The sequence below is a fragment of the Venturia canescens genome, chromosome 4, assembly GCF_019457755.1.
Source record: "Venturia canescens isolate UGA chromosome 4, ASM1945775v1, whole genome shotgun sequence".
Lineage (NCBI taxonomy): Eukaryota > Metazoa > Arthropoda > Insecta > Hymenoptera > Ichneumonidae > Venturia > Venturia canescens.
In genome coordinates this window covers 22,130,239-22,150,405 of record NC_057424.1, presented here as the reverse complement: position 1 = coordinate 22,150,405, position 20,167 = coordinate 22,130,239, and the positions used below count along the sequence as shown (strand labels likewise).

Genomic DNA, 20,167 nt, shown 5'->3' with positions numbered 1-20,167 from the left:
CGTTGGAGTCTACAGTCGATCGAGGAAGCCGGAAACTCCGGTTTTTCGACCATTAATGCCATTTTTTGTGCTTGAGCTTTTAATGGCCAATTTTTAATGAGTGGAGAAAGTTGTACCTGCGTCATTATTCCATCCCAGGCGACCGTCACGGTTTCGGCTTTCTGCTCGTTTGCGGCGTAATATTTTATCGTTGATTTCAAAAAGTCTTGAGTGCCCTTCTCGGTCTGTGTAAATGGAAACAAAATTTCAATGGTTTATGAAAGATTCACTGTTAAAATCGTTGAATCAGTAATATTGCAAACTTTTCTTGATTTTTTGACTCATTTTCCTACAATGAGTACTCACGTCTTCTTTGAGGCCAAAAGCAAGCCCAACGACGATACACTCGAGAACCAATACGACCAGAATAAGGATGCCGTACTGCGAGCAGATTTAACAAAAAATCATGAGAAAATAGTCGTTGAAAGGACGAAATAAAAAGTTGGAAAAACGTGATGTTGAAATATCGTTGGCATGACGTTACACGAGGAATTTCGCGTACCGTTGGTGCCATAGCAATATCGATATTTTCAATTGGAACGGACTTACGACGCATAAAAGACATCTGGACTCGAACATGGCGCCGCAGTAACCCAGGAAGCTGACTATGAATGTCAAGGCTCCTGCGAGGATGAGAATGTAAGCTATCATCTTTATCACGTCCGCATCGGTCTTTGTCTGCAACAAAAGAAACCATTCAAATCAATTAGAAAATTCAATTCGAATACCGAAATTTCAGTTAGCAAAAAGAAAATCATTTTTCTATCATTTTCTCCAAAAATGAATGGTAAAATGAAACCAATCAATTTGATCAATTGTACATTCTTAAACTGACTTGTAGCCTGGGATTATAATGATTTTTCGGATGCTCGTTCTATTGTTTTTCAATCGAATTAATCTTGACGCTTTTCATTCAACTCACGTTACATTTATTATTCTTTAGAAGCGAGTGGTACGATTAATATTGTTCGAGATTGAGAATCTCGAACAAAGCAAATGTTCATGTTCATCTGTGGTACGAAGTTGTATCTCCGACTCTGACGTAACGTGCAAGAAAAGAGGCGATTCAAGAATGATGAGTCCGAGTCGATGTTAAGTCCGTTCTACACGTCCACGAAGCGCATACACCGCGAGAATAAAAAGAGGGAGAACGACGACGGGGAGAGAAGAAAAAAGATCGAGAGTCTGGCACGTCATCGAGTGATGTCGTGACAGGGGCCACTTGTTGCAAAAGAGAGCTATGACACAATACGAGATGAGTGCCAGTAGCAAACCCCAAGAGAAGGGCTTACGAGCGACGAAAAAAAAAAAAAAAAAAAAAAAAAACAGGAATGTTTATTAAGACCCTGCATATCGAGTTACACCGCCGACAACCCGGTACGACGTCGCATCGCCCGAAGCTTTTTTCGAGACGAAATAAAAACCTTTGAAACGTGCTCGTTTCTCAACTCTCGTTGCGAATGAGGCCGACTTTTTTTCAAATCTCGTTTACGAGGAGAAGTTTTTGATGGACTAAATTGGAGTGAGTATTGAACTACTCCAATTACTTTGATTAAAGAATTAAAAAAAAAAAAATCATTAGAAACCATATAACCCCGAGGGAAAGTGGAGGTTGAAAATATTCGAAAGTTTTCAAACTTTCTTTGGTTCCAATTATTATTTTCCGAGCATCAGTCAACCAGACGACATCTCAAAGAGTTTTACCACCATTTGGAAAATTGTGAGTTTCTGTAGACATGTTTTTTGGCTCAGACCATTCGAACACGTGTCAAAAGTTCTAGTCGAAATAACTTTGAGACACAATTTACAGATTTTCTCTGAAAAAATACTTGATTAGGCATCGAGTTTCGAGGACAACTCGGTAGAACGTTGAAGAGAATTTCGCGAGATTTAAAAAAGCTCCGAGAAAATTTACCATTCCTATCAACCCAAGAGACCTTCGAATCACAATTTCAGTAATGACGTTGCACGAAAGAGAGAGAGTAATTAAGAAGAAATTGTAAAGCGAAGAATAATAGTATCTGTGGAAAGTATACGAATCCAATTGAGTTGTCAATTAACCTGAGGCTGCAAGTGTCGAGTTAATTATGTATGCCGAGATTGGACGATGGAGTAACTTTTTCGTCATATTGAATGAAACCTCGTGCAAAATACCGACATTGCTTCCCGATGAGGGACGAGACGCGAAAAAGTCATTACGCCAATCGCATGGGCGACAGGACGCGACTGATGCATCTGGCACAAGTACGATGAGTTTCGTCGATAAGTACGTTTGATATTGGTTGATTAAATCGATCCCCAGGATGTCTGGAGTGCTATTTTCAAGAGCAAAACTCGCGCAGCTGACTCGATTTTAAGGCGAAAAGTTTTTAGATCCTTGGCCTTTTCTGTGATCAGCCAAATTCATAATCGTCGGTAACAAAAAAGTTCGTCGTTGCTCAAGGTTTTCACGAATCGCTTATAGTGAAAGATTGCCAATGAGCAATATCCGGACACCCTTTGAGTACAAGTAACAAAATCTCAATTCCACTGAGCCTATGCACTACTCTAATGAAGCAGAGTTTAATTAGAGTCTCAGAAGCATCGAAAGGGAAGGAGAAGAGGGAAACGTCGGCTGGCAAATCCGTTGAGTATACCCGCAAGTAATTAGCTCGTACGATACCAAAAGGCGAACCACCTGATGGGCTAAAAAGGATGAAGACGAGAATAACCGAGATTACAACTTTGGCAAACAATTCAAAGTGAAACAGCTCCCAACTACGCTCCCATTTTCTACTGTACGATCTGTATAATAATATTCCTTCATCTGTTATCCCCAGCCATTCAAAAGTAACAATATCCCAAGTAGTGATATTCCCCATAAGCTCCGGACGATCGAAGTCCCAGAATTTTTTCATGGACGATGACAAGAAAATCTACTGAGGAGAAATACCCGAAGAAACCGAGATTTTAAATCACAAAGATCCTATTGAGAGAGATTTTTTCACGAGAACGAAAAAATAATGGAAGGGAAGCAGAGAAACTCTCGGTACGAAGCAACCGAAGGGAGAAACTACAAATTTTTTTTTCGAATTTCAAAATTTTTCATTCCCTGCTCTCCCCTCCAATGTTACTTATTATTTTAGTGTTTTTTTCAACCAATTTATTCACGCAGATCGTAATCCAAGGCGCAGACTTGCTTTCTCGTGCTTCAAGGCCCTTGATCACTTCACAGCGAGGAAAAATCGATAAATTTTGAATTTTTTTTTAAAGACTATCCAAATCGTTCTTTACCGAATTGATCATTTCCCGAAACCAATTGTTTGTTCACCCTCTAAATGAGGGTGAACAGTAAAAGGCTGTAACAACGCACTGAAAATAATTGATCAACTTTTTCGACTTTTTTCTCGAGTTTTTGATCTCGATTCAGAACTTTCCCAGGAATATCACCGGTGGGTCGTTGATTCTGGACGATATAACGTTTAACCATTTTCTGGTTCGATTTCATGCTGTCTGAAAGAGTATCGTAGTGGTAGAAAAAAAGGATAAAAAAGAATATCGCCTTGTTCATGAGCACCTGTTGAACGAGACTTCTCAGTGTCTAGACACCTGCTTGACGTGTCACGCAGAGACTTATACGTAATGTTAGAACACCGGAATTTGCCACCCACGCAAATTCCGGTTTCTCAGCGAAATGGTCTCGAAGTAACAGGTTAAATGACTATCGTGAGATATTTTGTGTACGATAGACTCACTCAGTGACAGTTGAGCGTTAACGAATTGAATATCTCGTTCCGAAATGATCGATTATCTTGAAAGGATAGTTTTTGTTCGCACGCGGTCATATTCGAATAATCAAAAGTGATGCGGATTTCAAAATCAACGTTTTCGACAAATTGTTGTAACGTGAAATTGGCACTTGAAAAAAACAATTATTCGTCTCAGCGTTTCAGCGCGACCTCAGCAAACCGATAACGTGTATTGAAAAAAATGCACGAACTTAATAAAATCTATTGGAATGCTTTAATTAGAAGCGACATCACGAAAACGAATTGCCTAACATTATGATCGAGGCACATTGTCCGAATACTTTTTCAACTTGCAGACAGTTCCAATATGATGCAGTATCGGAGCAGCTCGGTGTTAAAGAGCCGATAATAGCTTTCAAAATGAATTCGAACATATGCGGGGCGGGGATTAAATTTAAATGAAGAAAATTCATTAAAAACCGAGTCGATATTGGTCGAGCGTAATTGAAAATATGTCGGTTGATAATAGAATTCCATGTCGGTTGTTCGAAAATTCACAGCTGAATTTGTCATTCACCATTTGCGAGAGATCATTCCGACGACTAGAAAACTGTCATTGTCAACCGAAAGTTTCTTCCTTCCATACGAGCATCCAAATCGAAACGATCGACGAATTAAAACCTTGTCTCTCTCCGATTGCAGCCCTTTTTTCATTCAATCATCTCGAGAGCACGTGTCAATGAAAAAGCGATAAGTCGTCGTACGAGTAAACTGGAAAGGTGATCGATCGTAGGATCGTCGTGTAGGTCGACAGCCGGCGTGGACCTTGTGCCAAAAAAAAGGGTGACAAAACGAGGGATGAAAAGTAGAGTGGCCGAGTCTAGGACGGGAAAGTGAATTATTTACGGGCCTTTACAACGGCGAGGTTTGTACATGCGAGTGGGTAGGTGTGCATACCAGTCGAGAAATAGATTTATGAAGAAATAAAGCTCAAAGCAGTTATACCAGGAGGAATTACCAAGTGGGGTAGGTCAGGTCACGTGCTTAAACTTTTATTTTCCACAGTGATGTGAATGATCGATCTTTGCCCTGGCAATTTGTCCTATTTCCTTGTAACTAAATCAGGAAAAGTTGCTGAGACTTCCAAGCTTAAAGAGCGTGTAAAGAAAGTGACGGTTCAAAGTTACGAAATAAAAGTTTGCTTCGTTAGGGAGGACAACAAAAATTTGTAACGAATGTTTGTTTGTTTTTTTTTTTGTTAAAAAATCAAAGGCCACTTTTTTCCTCGGAGATCGAACAGTTACAATTCATCATTGCTATTAATAATATCAAAGTCTTACGCAATTCTCATGGTAAAAAAAATGTTTATTGCACTATTATCTAGGTCACAAGAAATGAATAGAATCAACGTAAGATTTTCAAATTACGCATTGTTATTTTGAGCCGTTCGTTAATTAGATTAGTCCGTACGTAGCTTCCTTGGAATTCTAGCCCGTGTGTTGTCCGACGGATAATCAAACAACTAGGAAAATATACGAATGTCCACAGATAAATATTGAGACGGTGAAACGCGCATTGGGATTGACAACAACGCGAAACTCGCCTCAGTCACGTTTTTCTTGTTGCACGAGCCTTGCATATTTATCAGTATCGTGAATAGCTCGATTCATGACGTCACCTTTACATTTTCATCGGAGTAATAGAAACATCCCACGTGGTGACGCAGCAGCAGCCAGTGTGTGTTCGTTAAATCTTTTCGTTCTCGACTTCATCAACAAAATACAAACTCGACCTTCGTTTCATGGTAACCAAATATATTTTATTTATAAGAATTTTTCACATTCTGTTTTTTCAGTTCTTCTGTCATAATTGTAGACTCCAAATGACTTTCTTAGCAGCCTGCACTTGTTAGATATCCGTCGAAAAGTTTTTCGAGTTTTTTCTTTCGCTCCCATTAGCTGCTAAAGTCTACAGCTTATTTTCAATCGTTTCGTAAACGCACAAATTTACTTTCTCAAAATTCCCTACTGTTCTCTCTAATCATCGTAAAATTAATTAATTCTCACCGGTTCGGTTTATAAAATTATAGGGACGATACGAAAATGCGTGATGAACGAACGTTAAAAAAATATGCATCAAGTTATGCACAGAGGATCGGAGGGAATACAATGCGTGGCGAGCCTCGCGGAGCGACTCTCGCGTATGCTAATGGTGACTAATTGTCACCCACCGCACCGTGATATTTTTACGACACTTACGTGACTGTTTCTCGTTCACGCTCGACCACGATCGTTAAATTATTGCGCAATCGTTCGAGTTTCCTCACTATACTTTAAAAGGATAACGCCAAACGATTCTCTCAATATGCCAAATGCGTATACAGAATTTTTCGTACGAATAATATCAATTCGATAACGCGAGACCAGAACATTTCTCGATCATCATCTCCTCGTTATTTCTCACGTTTATTGTTTTCTTTGGGTTTTTTTTACATTTTCCATACTTTTGATGTTGGATTGCATTATTGGTTCGTGAGCAATTTTGCTTTTTGGCTCTCCGACCCAAAATTGGGAATGAAAAATTTAAATAATTTCGACTACTTCATTATTAAATTGGCTTTGGTCAACTTTAAGGGAAAAATGAAAACAGATTTGCTCTCGCAACGGTGAATATGTGGTTAGGAAGCTAATTTTAGATATTCGAACAATAATCGTTTCACTGGCTAATTCGATCTCGTGATAAAAGTCATTTACATGTGTCATTTGGGGAGAAGCTCCAGGCTAGAAAGTAAAGTCAATATCGTGCCATCAGATCGAGATTGCCTCCTCAAAATGGATAAAATGCGTGTTTATGCGATAAAAAATAAATCAAATGATTCAATTAGGAGAAAATGAAGGAAGGAAAAGATTAAAATTTATAAAATCAGGAGCTCAAATGCTTTCGACTTAATTCATAGTGAAACTGGTTACAATTGCAAATTGCTTATTCTCAATGCGCCGCTTCCGGGTTCACGATAACAGGAATAATCGTGATAATAAATGGTAGGAAAATCGAAAAATGGACGACGCGAGCGAAAAAATGCTTTCCAAACGATTACACAGCCTCAAGTGCGAGTTAGCCGGACCAGTTTGTGCCCAGACGCATGTTTACGCAACAGTGCTTCTTTCATACTTATATCGAGCTGCTCGCGCGCGCGGAGGCACCGTTAACGTTTGCTCTCGGTTACTTGCGCAAACAGGATCGAGGGTAGGCTTTAACCGAGAAACAGGTGTGTCTACTGCTGGGTGTCGACGACATCGACTCTGTTAACTTCGGTGACAACGGTAAGAGGTTTCAATGAAAATCGTAAAACGTATGAGCACAATTTCGGAAAATGAATTTTGATACTGGGACTCGTAATCGCAATCGCAGACGCGAATAAATAAAACGCTTTGAGAACGTTGATTTTTTGAAAAATTCAATTTTATCGAAGCTTCTTTCGGGGGGCTATGAAACGGAATAATAAAAACGATGATGTTTAGGAAACACCTGCGCACGGACGCGCTATTGGGATGATTAATGTCGGAAAATATAAATATTAAATCCACGGTCTGGAGTCACGGAATTTCTGACGTTTCAAGACTGCGTGGTCGCACGAACGAAAGTGAAACTTTTACTTTCTTCGATTCGTTGCGCTCGTGGACAGTGTGTTCTTCCAACATTCCTTCGAACCAGGATGAATAAACAACTGGCAGCTCTTGAAAATCGTTACACTCGTGACGAAGCTCGGTGCAACTATTTGGAATTGTTTGCGGCTGTCGAAAGATTTTTGCTCCGGTAATGCATCACTGAAAAGGCGAGAGAAGGTTTTTGGGTGTTCGAGGGCTCTCGAGGACCGTCTCGGACTCCAAATTTCGGAGGTCAACGCGTGATAACGATAATAGACTTTCTTGAAGGACAGAAGTGCAGAATTTTTGCGTTCGAGCTTAAGCCGCTACGAGTGCATACTGAAAAGCGTCGACACGTGGAAATTCAACGAATGACGTTCGCGCACTAAAATGTGGTACATGAAAGTTGGTACGTGGGGACGTGTTCATTGGACTTAATTGCCAGAGTCGTCGAGTGAGCTGGGTTCGCCTCCTGAAATTTTCTGCCGAGCGCCGGTTCGAGTTTGGCGAAAAAAGGAATCGAGAAAGATGAGAACCGAGCGAATATTTGAGGGGATTCAAATTTACGATGCGGAAGCAATTATTTTCGTTTTTCAAGTTGGAGAGGAAAAAATGTCTGGAAAATGCTCGTCAGACGGATAAATTTAAATTGGAAATTGCACGCAGTAATTGTTCAAAGTCCCGTGGAAAATCGTTGGAATAAAAATGCTCGAAATTTCATCAGGCGAGTTGATCAATTCAAAGGCATTTCTCCCCTCTCGCGCCTTTCTCGATTGAGCTCTTGGATAATCGTGATAGAAACAGTGTAATGGATTGGAGGACGAGGGCGTGTATTTACAATCGTGAGAAGCGCAATCGATATTCTTCACTCGCGCAGTAATCGCGAAATCGAGATTATAAAATCTGTAATTGTTCTTGGCCATTGTACAAAATTTTTCGTTGTAATAAATTCAGTTATTTTATCAAGTCAAATACGAAGTCGAAAATTATGAAAAGTTTATGAAATTTGCATTCGGCCTGCGAATTCCGTTGACTCAAAAATGTTCTTTTCCGTGTGGGCATAATTTTGACTGAAAATGTGAAGTGTCATTATAAAATTATAAGTGTGATTTAATTATTCAATTCATCTTGAAAATCCACATTTCCGAGGAATAAAGCTTTCCTATCGTATGCGATCGGTCTATCCAGCGAATCATTTTCGCCTCCAAGAAAATGTTAGATTTTCAAAAAAAACTCCATCGTTCTCTAGCTCGGTCCATTTGCGGTGTATTAAAAAAGAAAAAAATGAATCGACGCCATAAACAAAATGAAATTCAACAAAGCATGATTGAATAAATCAAATTGCCGAGAGTAGTCCAATGGAATATTCTCCCGTCGACAACGAGGACGCGCTTATTATTATTCTTAAAATTGTCACGAGTTTAAAACGTTTCATGAAGCGCATGCTACCGAAGAAGAAAACGTTTGCGAGAGGAAATTCGTCGCGCGAGAGTGCACGAGCACCGAGATCCCTTCCCACGTGTTACACGCACACGTATCTCTGACGGAACTCAACGAGTTGTAATGAGACACGAAACAACCGATAATTAGAGAGCACTCGTTCTTCCCTTCATTTCTTACCTTTTCCGCAGTCTCCTTCTTCTTTCGGGTACTCAAAATTCTCATGGAATATTCAAGTATTATTGGAAGGAAGTTCAAACGCAAATAAAAATATCCGTAATCAAATCGCGGAACGCATTAAAAATCACACCACTCTGACAAGAGAGGTAGTTCGATGGAAAATCTCATAAAAAAGTAAGGCAAAAACCGTAAAAACGATAATGATTAAATAAGTGGATGAAATAGGAGCAAGCCTCGCCCTATATTGTTTCACAAAAGCCCACAACGATATCGCTCGTATAGACGCATGATAACCATATTGGAATGCAAATGTTAGGCCCTGCAAACAACAGTTAATGTTCTCTGACGCTCGCGCGGTGTACGAGGGATCTCATGATTGGGATTCATGACTTGTACCGAGCATGGTTATACGATATAGTCCATTCTACGAGGTCACGAGACTTGCTCGACGCGTGTATTCGTCGCTGTGTGTATACAAACACACCAATCCTATCCTTACCGTTGACATTACATTCACGTAACACCACTGAGAGTAGGTGTGCAAACCACGCCTTTGATAGAGGCTTCGAAAGACTCGAAGAAATTCGGCTCTATTCCATTTCGTCATCTCCTCTTGACGCCGAGTATCAAAAGGGTGGGGATCAAATGTTGGAATGACTAAAATTTCGAACAGCTAAAATCTCGAGTTTATAAACTCTGAATTATGATGGAGACAGATCAATTCGACTGGAGCTTTGAATGGTGAAAACAAGCAAAGTAGAAACTCCGAGGTTCGAAGCACGCGTTTACATCGAAAATAGAATGTCACAATCGCCCATAGAACGACGAATAAAATATCGTTTTTCCGAAAATTCGAGTATCACTTGTTCGATTAATAAATTACTGCAAGCGGCAATACTGTGAATATTCACAATTTCGAAAATATTATAACGAAAGAGCAAATATTAATGAGGTTGAAGTACTGAAACGTCAAAAAGTCGAACGGTCAAATAGCGTTGGAAAGTCGATCGATCAAAATAAAGAAATGCAGCGGAGCTCAAAATACACGCGTCTCACTCACTCACTTACTCAGTCCGGTCATCACCAATTTCAAACTTCGCCATCTTGACTCTCGCCTTTCCGAGCCATCGCCGCATTCTGCATATCTAAGTTTTATAGGCTCGAAAAATTCTCTTTCCATTTTTTGCTACTCTGTATTCCGGTCCATCTATAAAACAACTACTCTCCATTTTGAAATCGAAAATATGAACTTTCGAGGTTCGTATGGCCTGTTAATATAGCATTCGAAATGAAAACTATGGAAATATATATTTTCGAGTAAATACGAATTTGAAAAAGGAATATTCGATTAAACACGTAATCTGCTGAATAGTCGATCGCAAATAAAAATTTCGAAATACTTATTTTTCCCCAATCTGATATTCCAACTTTGAAAACTTCGAAATATCGACCGTTCTACAAATTGGTTATTTGACATATCGAACCCTACCCTACTAAAAGAAATTCGACCTGTCAAAGCGGACGTGCGGCGTACACTGTAAAAAATGTTATGAAATTTACAATACTTTTACTATACAGCGGTGTATGAATTTTACAAACTGGGTATATGAAATGAAAATTAATATACTTGTGTGGTAAATTTAAAACAGTATTCTACATTCCTATAACTGGTATGAAATTTACAATACATGATATTCAATATTCAAAACGGGTTTGAGAATTTTTCGAACTAGTGATGTAATATCCCATATTGTCAATTGGAAATTGCAACACTTGTATATGAATCCACCTGTCGGAAAGAAAACATTGAAAATACAGTACAACTTTGAAATTTATTTGCAGGTCTTTGGGAAATGATATGTATATGAAGTTGAATTTCAGGATATGCGCGATTTGTGGTTACAACAATGGCCTTTCAAAAATGCTAAACGAGAATGAGAAACAAAAATTAATATACACGGTCGAAAATTATATTATGAACTCTTCAGTAGATTTGCCATACATTTTTCTTGTAATTATTTACACCGCAAACCCCTAGGTTTTCAGAGTTTTAAAAATATTGAGGAGATTTCAGAATTTGACTGCAACCATATTGATACCGTCATTTCGAATTTTAAAAATCTAATGCCGGATTCGTAATCAAGTTTTTAATCCTTTCAGTCCCGAATTTTCTTTATAGTAACGCAATTTTCGTCGATTTCTGAACACGATGTCAAATTTTCAAAATTCGTAACTTCAAAAATGGATCTACGCTCATAACAATAAATACTTGGGAGTTTCCGAGGATGCTGCGTAATTATGAATTCGGTGCTATACCTATACTCGAGATAAACCATTTTTCCTTACGTAAACGTCAAATCGTTGAAAACCACCTGCACGTGGTGTTATAAAATCGGACGATTGTGTGCCGGAAGCGACTCAAGCTCCTTCCGGAATGGATAATCGTAAAGAAAATACTTGCAAATAGATTCAGTAAGATTTTCAAAATTTAACAACATTTTTCTGTCATTCGACGACGCGCGCGGCTCGCAGGTCTCTGAAAGACTGCGACCGCTCCTACCCCCACTCCACAGAACTTGATGCTCGGGAACTCGTAAGTTCGTTCCATGACTGCAGGGATATTCGTATCGACGACTGAGAAACATGTGACGCAATATTTTTTTAATCCTCCTTCTCGCAGGCTGAATTTCAGGCGAATTTGAGACTCGAGTGCGAATTATATCGGCGATGTGCGTGTAGATGTAAATACATCTTGACGATGAGAAGAAACCTTGAGAACTGGTTTCCTCGAGAAACGGAAAAGTCTCGTTGTAACGAGAGCGCTACCTGGTTGTAACGTAATAACTTAACGCTTGTGGTTCTCCGTTGCGATACGAGATTAATCTCACGTTAACTATCGCGACTGTCTCACTTTTCGATCGATTGGGCGTTTGTTTCGTTTTAACGGTCGTTGGGAAATCGTTCAATGCGCGGAGCTGTTGGTTTTTCCTGTGAATAACGAGGCTGAGGAAATCCAATAGGAGAAGAATGTCGGATCATTTCCGGCGGTGGCTCTCTAAAGTTCGTGCCTGCACATTTTTCATTTCGGAAAGTCAGAACTCGAGATACTGGAATGCTATTACTTGATGGAATTCGCAGAGATTCTCTCCGGGCGTTGGAAAGCTTGAATTTTATGAATTCGATACTTTATGGATGATTTTTAGAGGATGAGAAGAAACGCAGAAAATCGTGTTTGATAAATGGGCAAAAATTGTTATTCAGTGCCATTCGCTTTTCAGCGCTCGCCGCGCGTTTTCTAAGCACGCTGTCACCAATATAAATTCGTCGTCTTCGTCGAGTGCTTTCACTCACTCTCTCCATCGTTGCTCCGAGTGTCGCGTGGCGCTTCGACGATTCGCTGTACTACGAATTTAATGACGGGACAAAAAAGTCAAGTCTGAGAGAAATAGTCGTGCAGAAATAATTGGGAGTACTTTTCTCCCGTGTTGCAGGTCCGAGCGTGAAATCACGAAAATTCGGAATTACGTGGAACCTTTCAACGCACTTTTTTCACCAATAACACATTATTTCTTCACCGCGAAATTCGAAATCGCGTGCACCGCGAATCCCCCTTTTCGCTCAAGCATTATTGAAAAAAGTTTGTTCCCACAAACTAACTCGACGGGCAGTAAAAATTCATTACGAATGTTGCAAGTAGTTTTCAGGAATTTCGAGAAACAAAGTGACCCGAGACCACGAGAAATGTCAAATATTACTCCTAGCGAGAATCACCGTTTTTTTCCAAACGTATGATTCGTGAAAAAGTTGGCGTTAACGAGGAAACTACTGTTTTCGAGAACCGTAACGAGATGCACAAAAGCACGAATCGGGTGAAAAGGGAGGAGAATGAAAAGGTGCGAGAGACGAGAGAAAAAAGAAACTTCAAAGTTCAGAGGACGAGGAAGCTGTTGCCCGGTAATCCTCGTAAGGAAAGAAGAGCACGAAGCGCAGCTTTTCTATCAGTCTCGTGCACAATACGAGACTTGTTCCTCTCTGTACACGCTCCGCTCTTACCCTCCTGGAATGTGAGACACGATTTCCTGCATGACAACAAATTATACGAGGCTTTTTCTTTGGAACGTTCCTAAGAATGAAAATCTTGAATCTCCCCACAAAAGTAATTCTCCAATGAAATTATATTGAGCAAAAATTCATTTGTTTCCCCATTTACACAAAAATTATTTCTAGAAATTGTACTTTTTATTCCAGACTACTAAGTCGCATGGATTTCGTCGATTAGAGTGAATTCGTTTTCATTAATAATCCGTAAATACCCGACGATACTTCAATGTTGTTTGGCTCACTAATTTTTAGGGTTTGTCCTCTCGAATAGTAACTTTCTCTTTCTCCCACTGGTTTCATTAGCCCCCATTTTCCAAGATATGTATTTCCGGTGCGTGAATACGAGAAATATGATTTTCGCGTCGCCGCCCTCTCGTTCAACTATGAGGCAGTCGAGCAACGAAAACTGGTAATTCAGAACGTTCTAATTAATCGTGACGATAACAACGAGTTCTCCGGCAATTAGCGCTCGAGTGTCAAGTGGCTCTGTTACTCTCTCTTTTTTCCCTTTGGTAATTCGAATTGGGACGGTTTGTGCCGCATTTTTTGTTATTTCATATCGAAAGAAACAGTTCGTCCGAGTGATTCTGGCGAGGAGTGTCGCTGGTTATAAAAACAATAAAGAAAGTTTATTTCAACGGAAGAATTTCAGCATTGAAATGACAATATTTTACAATAAATATTGCTGAAGTTATTAAAGGAAAATGAATCTTCGAAATTTTAGGCGAAAAGTTTTTCTCAAATTTATCGAAGGAATAAACTGTCCCTGGAGGGTAAAAAATCCCCTTACGCTTTTCATCGCAGTGACCCAGTTTCCATGGACTGGCCTAGATGTGAACGGTTTTTCTCTCTACTTGAGCTGACTTTTTATGTTTTAGAAAGAAAGAAAGAAAAACGCATCCAGAGTCTTGGCTATAGCACGTACGACCCAGTTTCGATGTGAATTCCATGCTGGACTCTGCCGCGAATGAAAATATAAAAAAGAGGAAAAAATGGTGGAACGGGAGGGGAAAAAATAGTGAAAAAAGAGCGAACGAGATGTTCCACGGTACACTGGGAAGCTGAGACGACTACAAGCCAAAGAATAATGTACGATTGTGCAGACCTCTCAGCATTAAGTATCATTGGAGGCTGGAGGAGTCCATCTCGCTTTTCTTTTTCTCTTTATTTCCCTTGCACGCTTGCTTCACCTGGAGTCGGACTTTACCCGTTTTATACTCGTCCCATTTCGTGGCGCATCGAACTTTTCGTCTAACGCATTCAGAGTTTGCTGCGTGTATATAAATCTTTGAGAAATTCTCGTTTCCTTTTTTTGCAAACAAATTTTGTTGTTTTCGGCGTAAAAAATGGATAAATTTTTTTTCTCTGCTACTATTTAAGGTTGATGGGTGACGGCTACGCGATTTTTGCAGCAACTATATTTTTCGAAAATTTCAAAAGACGAAACTTGCTTGAAAACAATAATTTTATTATTTTAGAAATATAATTGGTAAAGAACCAATATTTTTATACAATTTTATTATTAAATAAACGTTTGAAGAGTTCATTTTGACTAGCGTGGTGCAGCAGCTGCCGCTGCTGTTGATGTCACGCTGTCACTTTTGTTTACAAATTTTATAGGTTATGAAGTGAGTTTACCGTCCAAAGTAGTATTGCAGTGGAGGAAAATGAAAAAATGAACGATCAAAAAGTTTACCGGGATAAAAATCGTCGTTTTGTAAAAAATTACAAAAAAAACGTGGCGAAGCTAACGAACGACAAAATATAACCAAAAAGTCGAACTGACGTCACACGCGAGCGTATATTGAATGCAGCGTTGTCAAACGTTACTGATCCATTTGTCGTGTAATCCGAGAATGATTTCTCATCAGATATTTTTTCATATTTCAGCCGATTTTCAATGGTAAGGTTTAAAAACTAAAATACTCATGTATTCTTGAATATCCACGAAATACAACGATCCATTTTATTTGCTAAATCTTGGATATAACTAACGAAAAAATTCAATAACTTTTCATGTGTGTACGGCTTTCATATGCCGGAGTGATAAGTGTCAGAGAAAAGTCGATATTCAATAATTAATTTGCTGCTAAACTACGCGGTAACTAGCGTCGAAATTTTGCAAATCTATCCAGTACGTGTTCATTTTTGCCTACCAAAAATATCATCGCGTAATCTTGGATAGCGAATATTCACCCATGCATCTACCTTAATCAGCAAAAATGTATCGTTCAATAATAATGATGAAGCATTTGGATGAAGCATTTGAAAAATGGCTTTTACAAGAGGCTACAAAAATGCCACTCCTCGGAGACATCGATTGAGATCGCAATGCAATAACTCGAAGGATCAAACGAGTCGAATTATGTAAGCATCGAAAGGAGAGAAGCAATTGCGTCAGTACGACTTTTTCCGTGAGTGAGAGATAGAGAGCGATAGAAAGAGGAAGGCAACAACTCGTTGTCGAACACTTTTCGTTCCTCTTCTGCTCGAAGAGTCATTCGCTCGATCGATTTTAACGAGAGCCTCTCGCGCGCTCCTCTAATCACATTGCACACTGTGTATTTATATACGCATGTATTCACACGCACACCTCCGGACTCCAATCAACCAGCTTTTCAGAGCGTTCGAGAGTCTCGCGATTTAACACACCTGCTGGATTTCCGGTTCAGTTTTTCTTCTACTTTTTAACACCCTTAACGACGCTGCGTCAGCTACGAGTAAACCTGTCAATAGGCATCCACAATACGTCTCGAAGATACTTGAGAAACGTTACGACGAAGCACGAAAATGACGTTCGATTAGCCATTTTTTGTTCATTATTTTCCAGCGAGGAAAGAAAAATTTCGTAAAGATTATTTTTTCAGAGTCTCGTATCCCAAATGAATTTCCAAAATGGAAGAGTTTTCTGAGCATCCGAGTGAAGAGATTCCGTGAGGTCATGAAAGTGTAGCTCGGAGGCGAGAAAAGTAGGAAAAGAGAGAGGCTTTTCATCTCCCCGTAAAAGTGTGTGTCAAGACGGTCGTCGGAGGGTGAATAAAGAAAAGGGAAGAAAGAAGGGAGGTCCGTTTCTCCAATAATTTCGTGCCATTTTCTTGCGCCCTGTGCGGCCGAATTCTAGTGCGACCGAGGAAGCTTACGAGGACATCTGCAGTCGCCGGAATTTGGGCACGCGTCGCGAGAGTATCCGGAGAACCGGGAGAGACCGCGCCGAGGTATTTGGAGCATCGCCAAATCGCGGAATGGCAAGTTCCTCGAGTTCAGGAAATGACGAAGGTAACAGGTGGTCGAACGAGGAGAGCGTTCGAAGAAAAGACATCGAATGGGAGAACGAAAAACAAAAAAAAAAAAAAAGAGGGAAAATTAAGAATCGAAGTCGAGATAAAAAGACAAGGAACGAGGAGTACGAAAATAGTGAATAAAGAAGCCTGCACGCGAATGTAGAAAGTACAGCGGAGAGTAAAGAGCGAAAAGTGGAAAAAAGAATACAAGCGGGACTGGAAGAAGAGGAGAATAAGAGAGCGAGCGTTGAGGAAAATCGAGAAATCGATTAGTAAAACGCAAAAGTTATGCTGCAAGTGGAGTGCAGCTTGTTGGGTCAGGTTAAGGCCTTCCTCGGCGTTGTCGTTACTGTGTAAAGCCCATGTGGGTTATGCGTTATCTATGCCAATGTAATAGCCCACTCAGTTCATTTTATTCTTTCATTGGGAGCTATGGAAATATATAATTTCGAGTAAACACGAGTTCGAAGAAGGAATATTCGATTAAGCACTGCTGAACAGTCGATCGGGAATAAGAATTTCGAATTACCCATTTTTCCCACGTTGAATTGAGTAATGTATAAAAAAAGAAAAACAGATTAAATGATAATAAAAATGAAAATGGGAAGAATGGACTTACCAAAATGTCGGCTTCGTCGACCTTGCTGATGAGATTCGTGAAGGAACTCCTGTCGGCGAGCAGCCATATTCCAACAGTGAGAGCTGCTCCGCCAGCGAGCTAAAGTGAGTTATGGAAAGAGAGAAGAGATTCAAGTGAAATATCGTGTGTTGCAGGCTATGCCGAGTATTTATCGTAAAATATGCATTATGCACCGATCCAACGAGCGTTCCGCGTTTCGCATCGTCGATCTCGAGGACGTTGCGAGAAATCATCACGAGAGGCTTTTTAACCACGAGTATAAATGTAATACAGTGTTGTAGATATAAGCGTTAAAATGTCCATGTAACTCGAGACTCCGCGCGAGTTTTCCACGTCGAAGATCATGAGGCTCGATTTTAAACGGCTGTGTGAAGCAACAAATCGTTCGAGCTCGAAATTACTTCTCGTAGTAGCCGCGAACACATAATGGAATATTGTCGAGAGGCATTGAAATTGAATTAATTTTTTTCTCGAATGTTCTGGTGGGTGGAAAATTTAGTGGAAATTAAGCCAAAAAATGACAATTGAAAATATGATTTTAATCGTTTTTTTTTTGGGCTCGTGTACCGGTAAAAAATGCGTTGACAATTTTTAATATTATTGAAATAATATTTGTTCAGATGATAAAAAGGGCGTACTTGTGATCGTGAAGAAAAATTCAACGGATCTTTGCGTCACAAAAATGTTTTCAATGGTATAAAAAGGAACAATGGAGCTTGGGATCCATTCGTGGATTCAAAATCGAGGATAATCGATAACATTATGTACGTGTGACTTTTGTTTTACTCACGAAGAAGACGAAGTTGAAGAAACAGAGGAAATACTTGGCGCACTGCGATGCGCAACCCATTTTTCCTTCCTCTTGTTGACTAATTTATCTGCAAAATAGAAAACGAGAAAAATATATGTTAGCAAAGTTCACAGAGACGTGTCCTTGGGTTTCGATTAAGCTAAAGCTTCGTAGTTCTTTTCTTTTTCAGATGTGAAACGTAACTACGTTTTTTCGTCGGTTTCCATTGTCTATATTCCATTTAAAAAATATCGCGCACTCGAATTTCCATAAATTGGGCAAACCGGTGGTTCGAAGCTGCCATATTTCACTTGTGACAGGGGCCATGACGAATACCGACGGTTTCCATCAACGTCGCAGCCACTGACGAGGCGATGATCGTCGAATGAATTCTACGAGCTCAAAAATATCGAATTTTCCAATAATTCATGGGTTTCTAGAATACGAAACGCGTGACGTCTGTGTGGCAAGGCACATCTTGTCGATCACGTTAAAACGTAAGATTAGGAAGACCCTAAAGTTTTCGAGTTCAGCAGGAAACACAATGCTGCTGGAGTTTGCAACGTTGGAGTCCAACGAAATGAGGGAAAAAACATATTTAATTAACCAATGTTTTATTTCACGAAGTATCAGTGCAGGTTGAAAAACTACGAATTGGAAATTCGACAGGAAACGAAATTGGAGAATTACTGAAATTTTTGGAGAATTTTTTTAGATCATTTCGTTAGACTCCAACGAAATGAACGAAAAAAAAAAAACATTTGTCAAACGACCAATTTTTTATTTGACGAAGAATCGCGGTGTAGGTTGAAAAACTACGAATTGCATAATTCGGCAGGAAACGAAGTTGAAGAATCGCTGGAATTATTGCAAAGTTTTTTACGCATCATTTCGTTGAACTCCAACGTTGCAAACTCCAGCGCCACTTAGAAGGCCTGGCGACGTCAAAAAATCGAACGTGGCTGTGGGTTCTGACGCAATGTTGTGTCGGATCAACGGAAACTGAATGATCCATGAATTTTCGTGGTTTTTTGTTCTCTTCAATCAGATCCAATTAATTGGATACTACGAGTGTTGAAATGGATTGCAAAGCGTTTTATTTCTATGAATGAACGCACTGTGTGTTCGCTCGAGTGTTAGGAAAATAACATTCGAGGCAATTAATGCCCAATGAATTTGACGTGTAAAGTGGAGTAACGTCCGTACAAATATAATGCAGCAACGTTATTGAACATATTCACAAAATAAATGCGAATACAGCGAGGAGTTCGGATACATCTATGCATAATATTGTTGGAGGAAGTTCATCCGCACTTTTCCCTTCGATGCTAGTTCCACTTGGCGGTGGTCCAGCGGGCGACGCTACGCGGCCATCTACAGGGTCCTCAAAAACTAGGACTTTGTTGGTTCAACGATCTTTTTGTTAAACTAACAAGAAGTTTTCTTTTTTAGGGTTGCTGATGGATTTTATTCTTTTCACGACGAATTGGTCCAACAATAACGCTTAAGGAAGTAGTTGAGGCATATTAGAATGAAAATGATGTCATCGCTTTTAAACCGATTGCATCTTATTAAGTGAAGTGTAAAAAAAAGATCAGTTTAATTTTCAGACAGGTTATAGGAGCGTCGTTGCTGAGAAAAATCAATAACAATTTGGGCCAAATAACATGTAACCTTATGGAAGTCAAGACACATTCAGTGATACCTCCGTTAAAAATGATGCTAAAAATATGAAATTTTTTGGGCAACATGAGCAAGGCTTGCTGAATAATGTCAATTTTTTCAGATTTATTGAGATTTGCTGAGATTATATTAATAATAATCTGTTTCCCGTGCAGTTTTTTGAGACTAGGATTCTCACCGTTCGTGTTTTCGACTGAGCTTTCACCAGTTTTTCGTCTTTTTTTTCCCAACTCTTCTTTAAAGTGTATGCAACATTTCCAAACTGTAAACTGGCCTAACTTTTGAAAGGTACAGGTTATAACTTTTGGGTAAAAAAAATGACTGTATGGCCTCAACTTCCTTAATCCGACAGTAAATCTGTCGAACCAGCAAATGTTTTTTCTCTTTTGCAAATTTTCAGACAAAAAATGGTCGATTCATTATTGCAATTTTTCTAAAATGATTTCATTTTCAAACGAATGATTAATTTTTCTTTGTGATTTTTTTTTTATGCATAGCCAATCGGAATTTCGATTAGTTATTTACAACGAGAATATATAAAAAATTATTCTAAACCGATTTTCGAAGTATTTTCGATCACGAACGACAGCGTTGGCACGAGGGTGGCTCACGTGCTTATACCAACGAGCTCGTTAACT

The 20,167-nt window shown here is 39.4% G+C and overlaps 1 protein-coding gene across 3 annotated transcripts in view; it reads right to left on the bottom strand.

Annotated features, from left to right (window-relative positions):
• Tsp66E (Tetraspanin 66E) overlaps window positions 1–20,167 on the bottom strand; it is a 57,816-nt gene that overhangs the window by 6,713 nt on the left and 30,936 nt on the right. For all 3 annotated transcript variants that reach the window (XR_006260872.1, XM_043418269.1, XM_043418268.1), the window contains exons 2-6: window positions 17,847–17,934; window positions 17,036–17,134; window positions 589–717; window positions 346–420; window positions 117–224 (exon numbers count right to left, since the gene is read on the bottom strand). Coding sequence is in view for 2 of the 3 variants with exons in the window: in XM_043418269.1 (XP_043274204.1) it covers window positions 117–224; window positions 346–420; window positions 589–717; window positions 17,036–17,134; window positions 17,847–17,906 (471 nt within the window). In the remaining variant the exon portion in view is untranslated. The remainder of the gene's footprint in view (window positions 1–116; window positions 225–345; window positions 421–588; window positions 718–17,035; window positions 17,135–17,846; window positions 17,935–20,167) is intronic.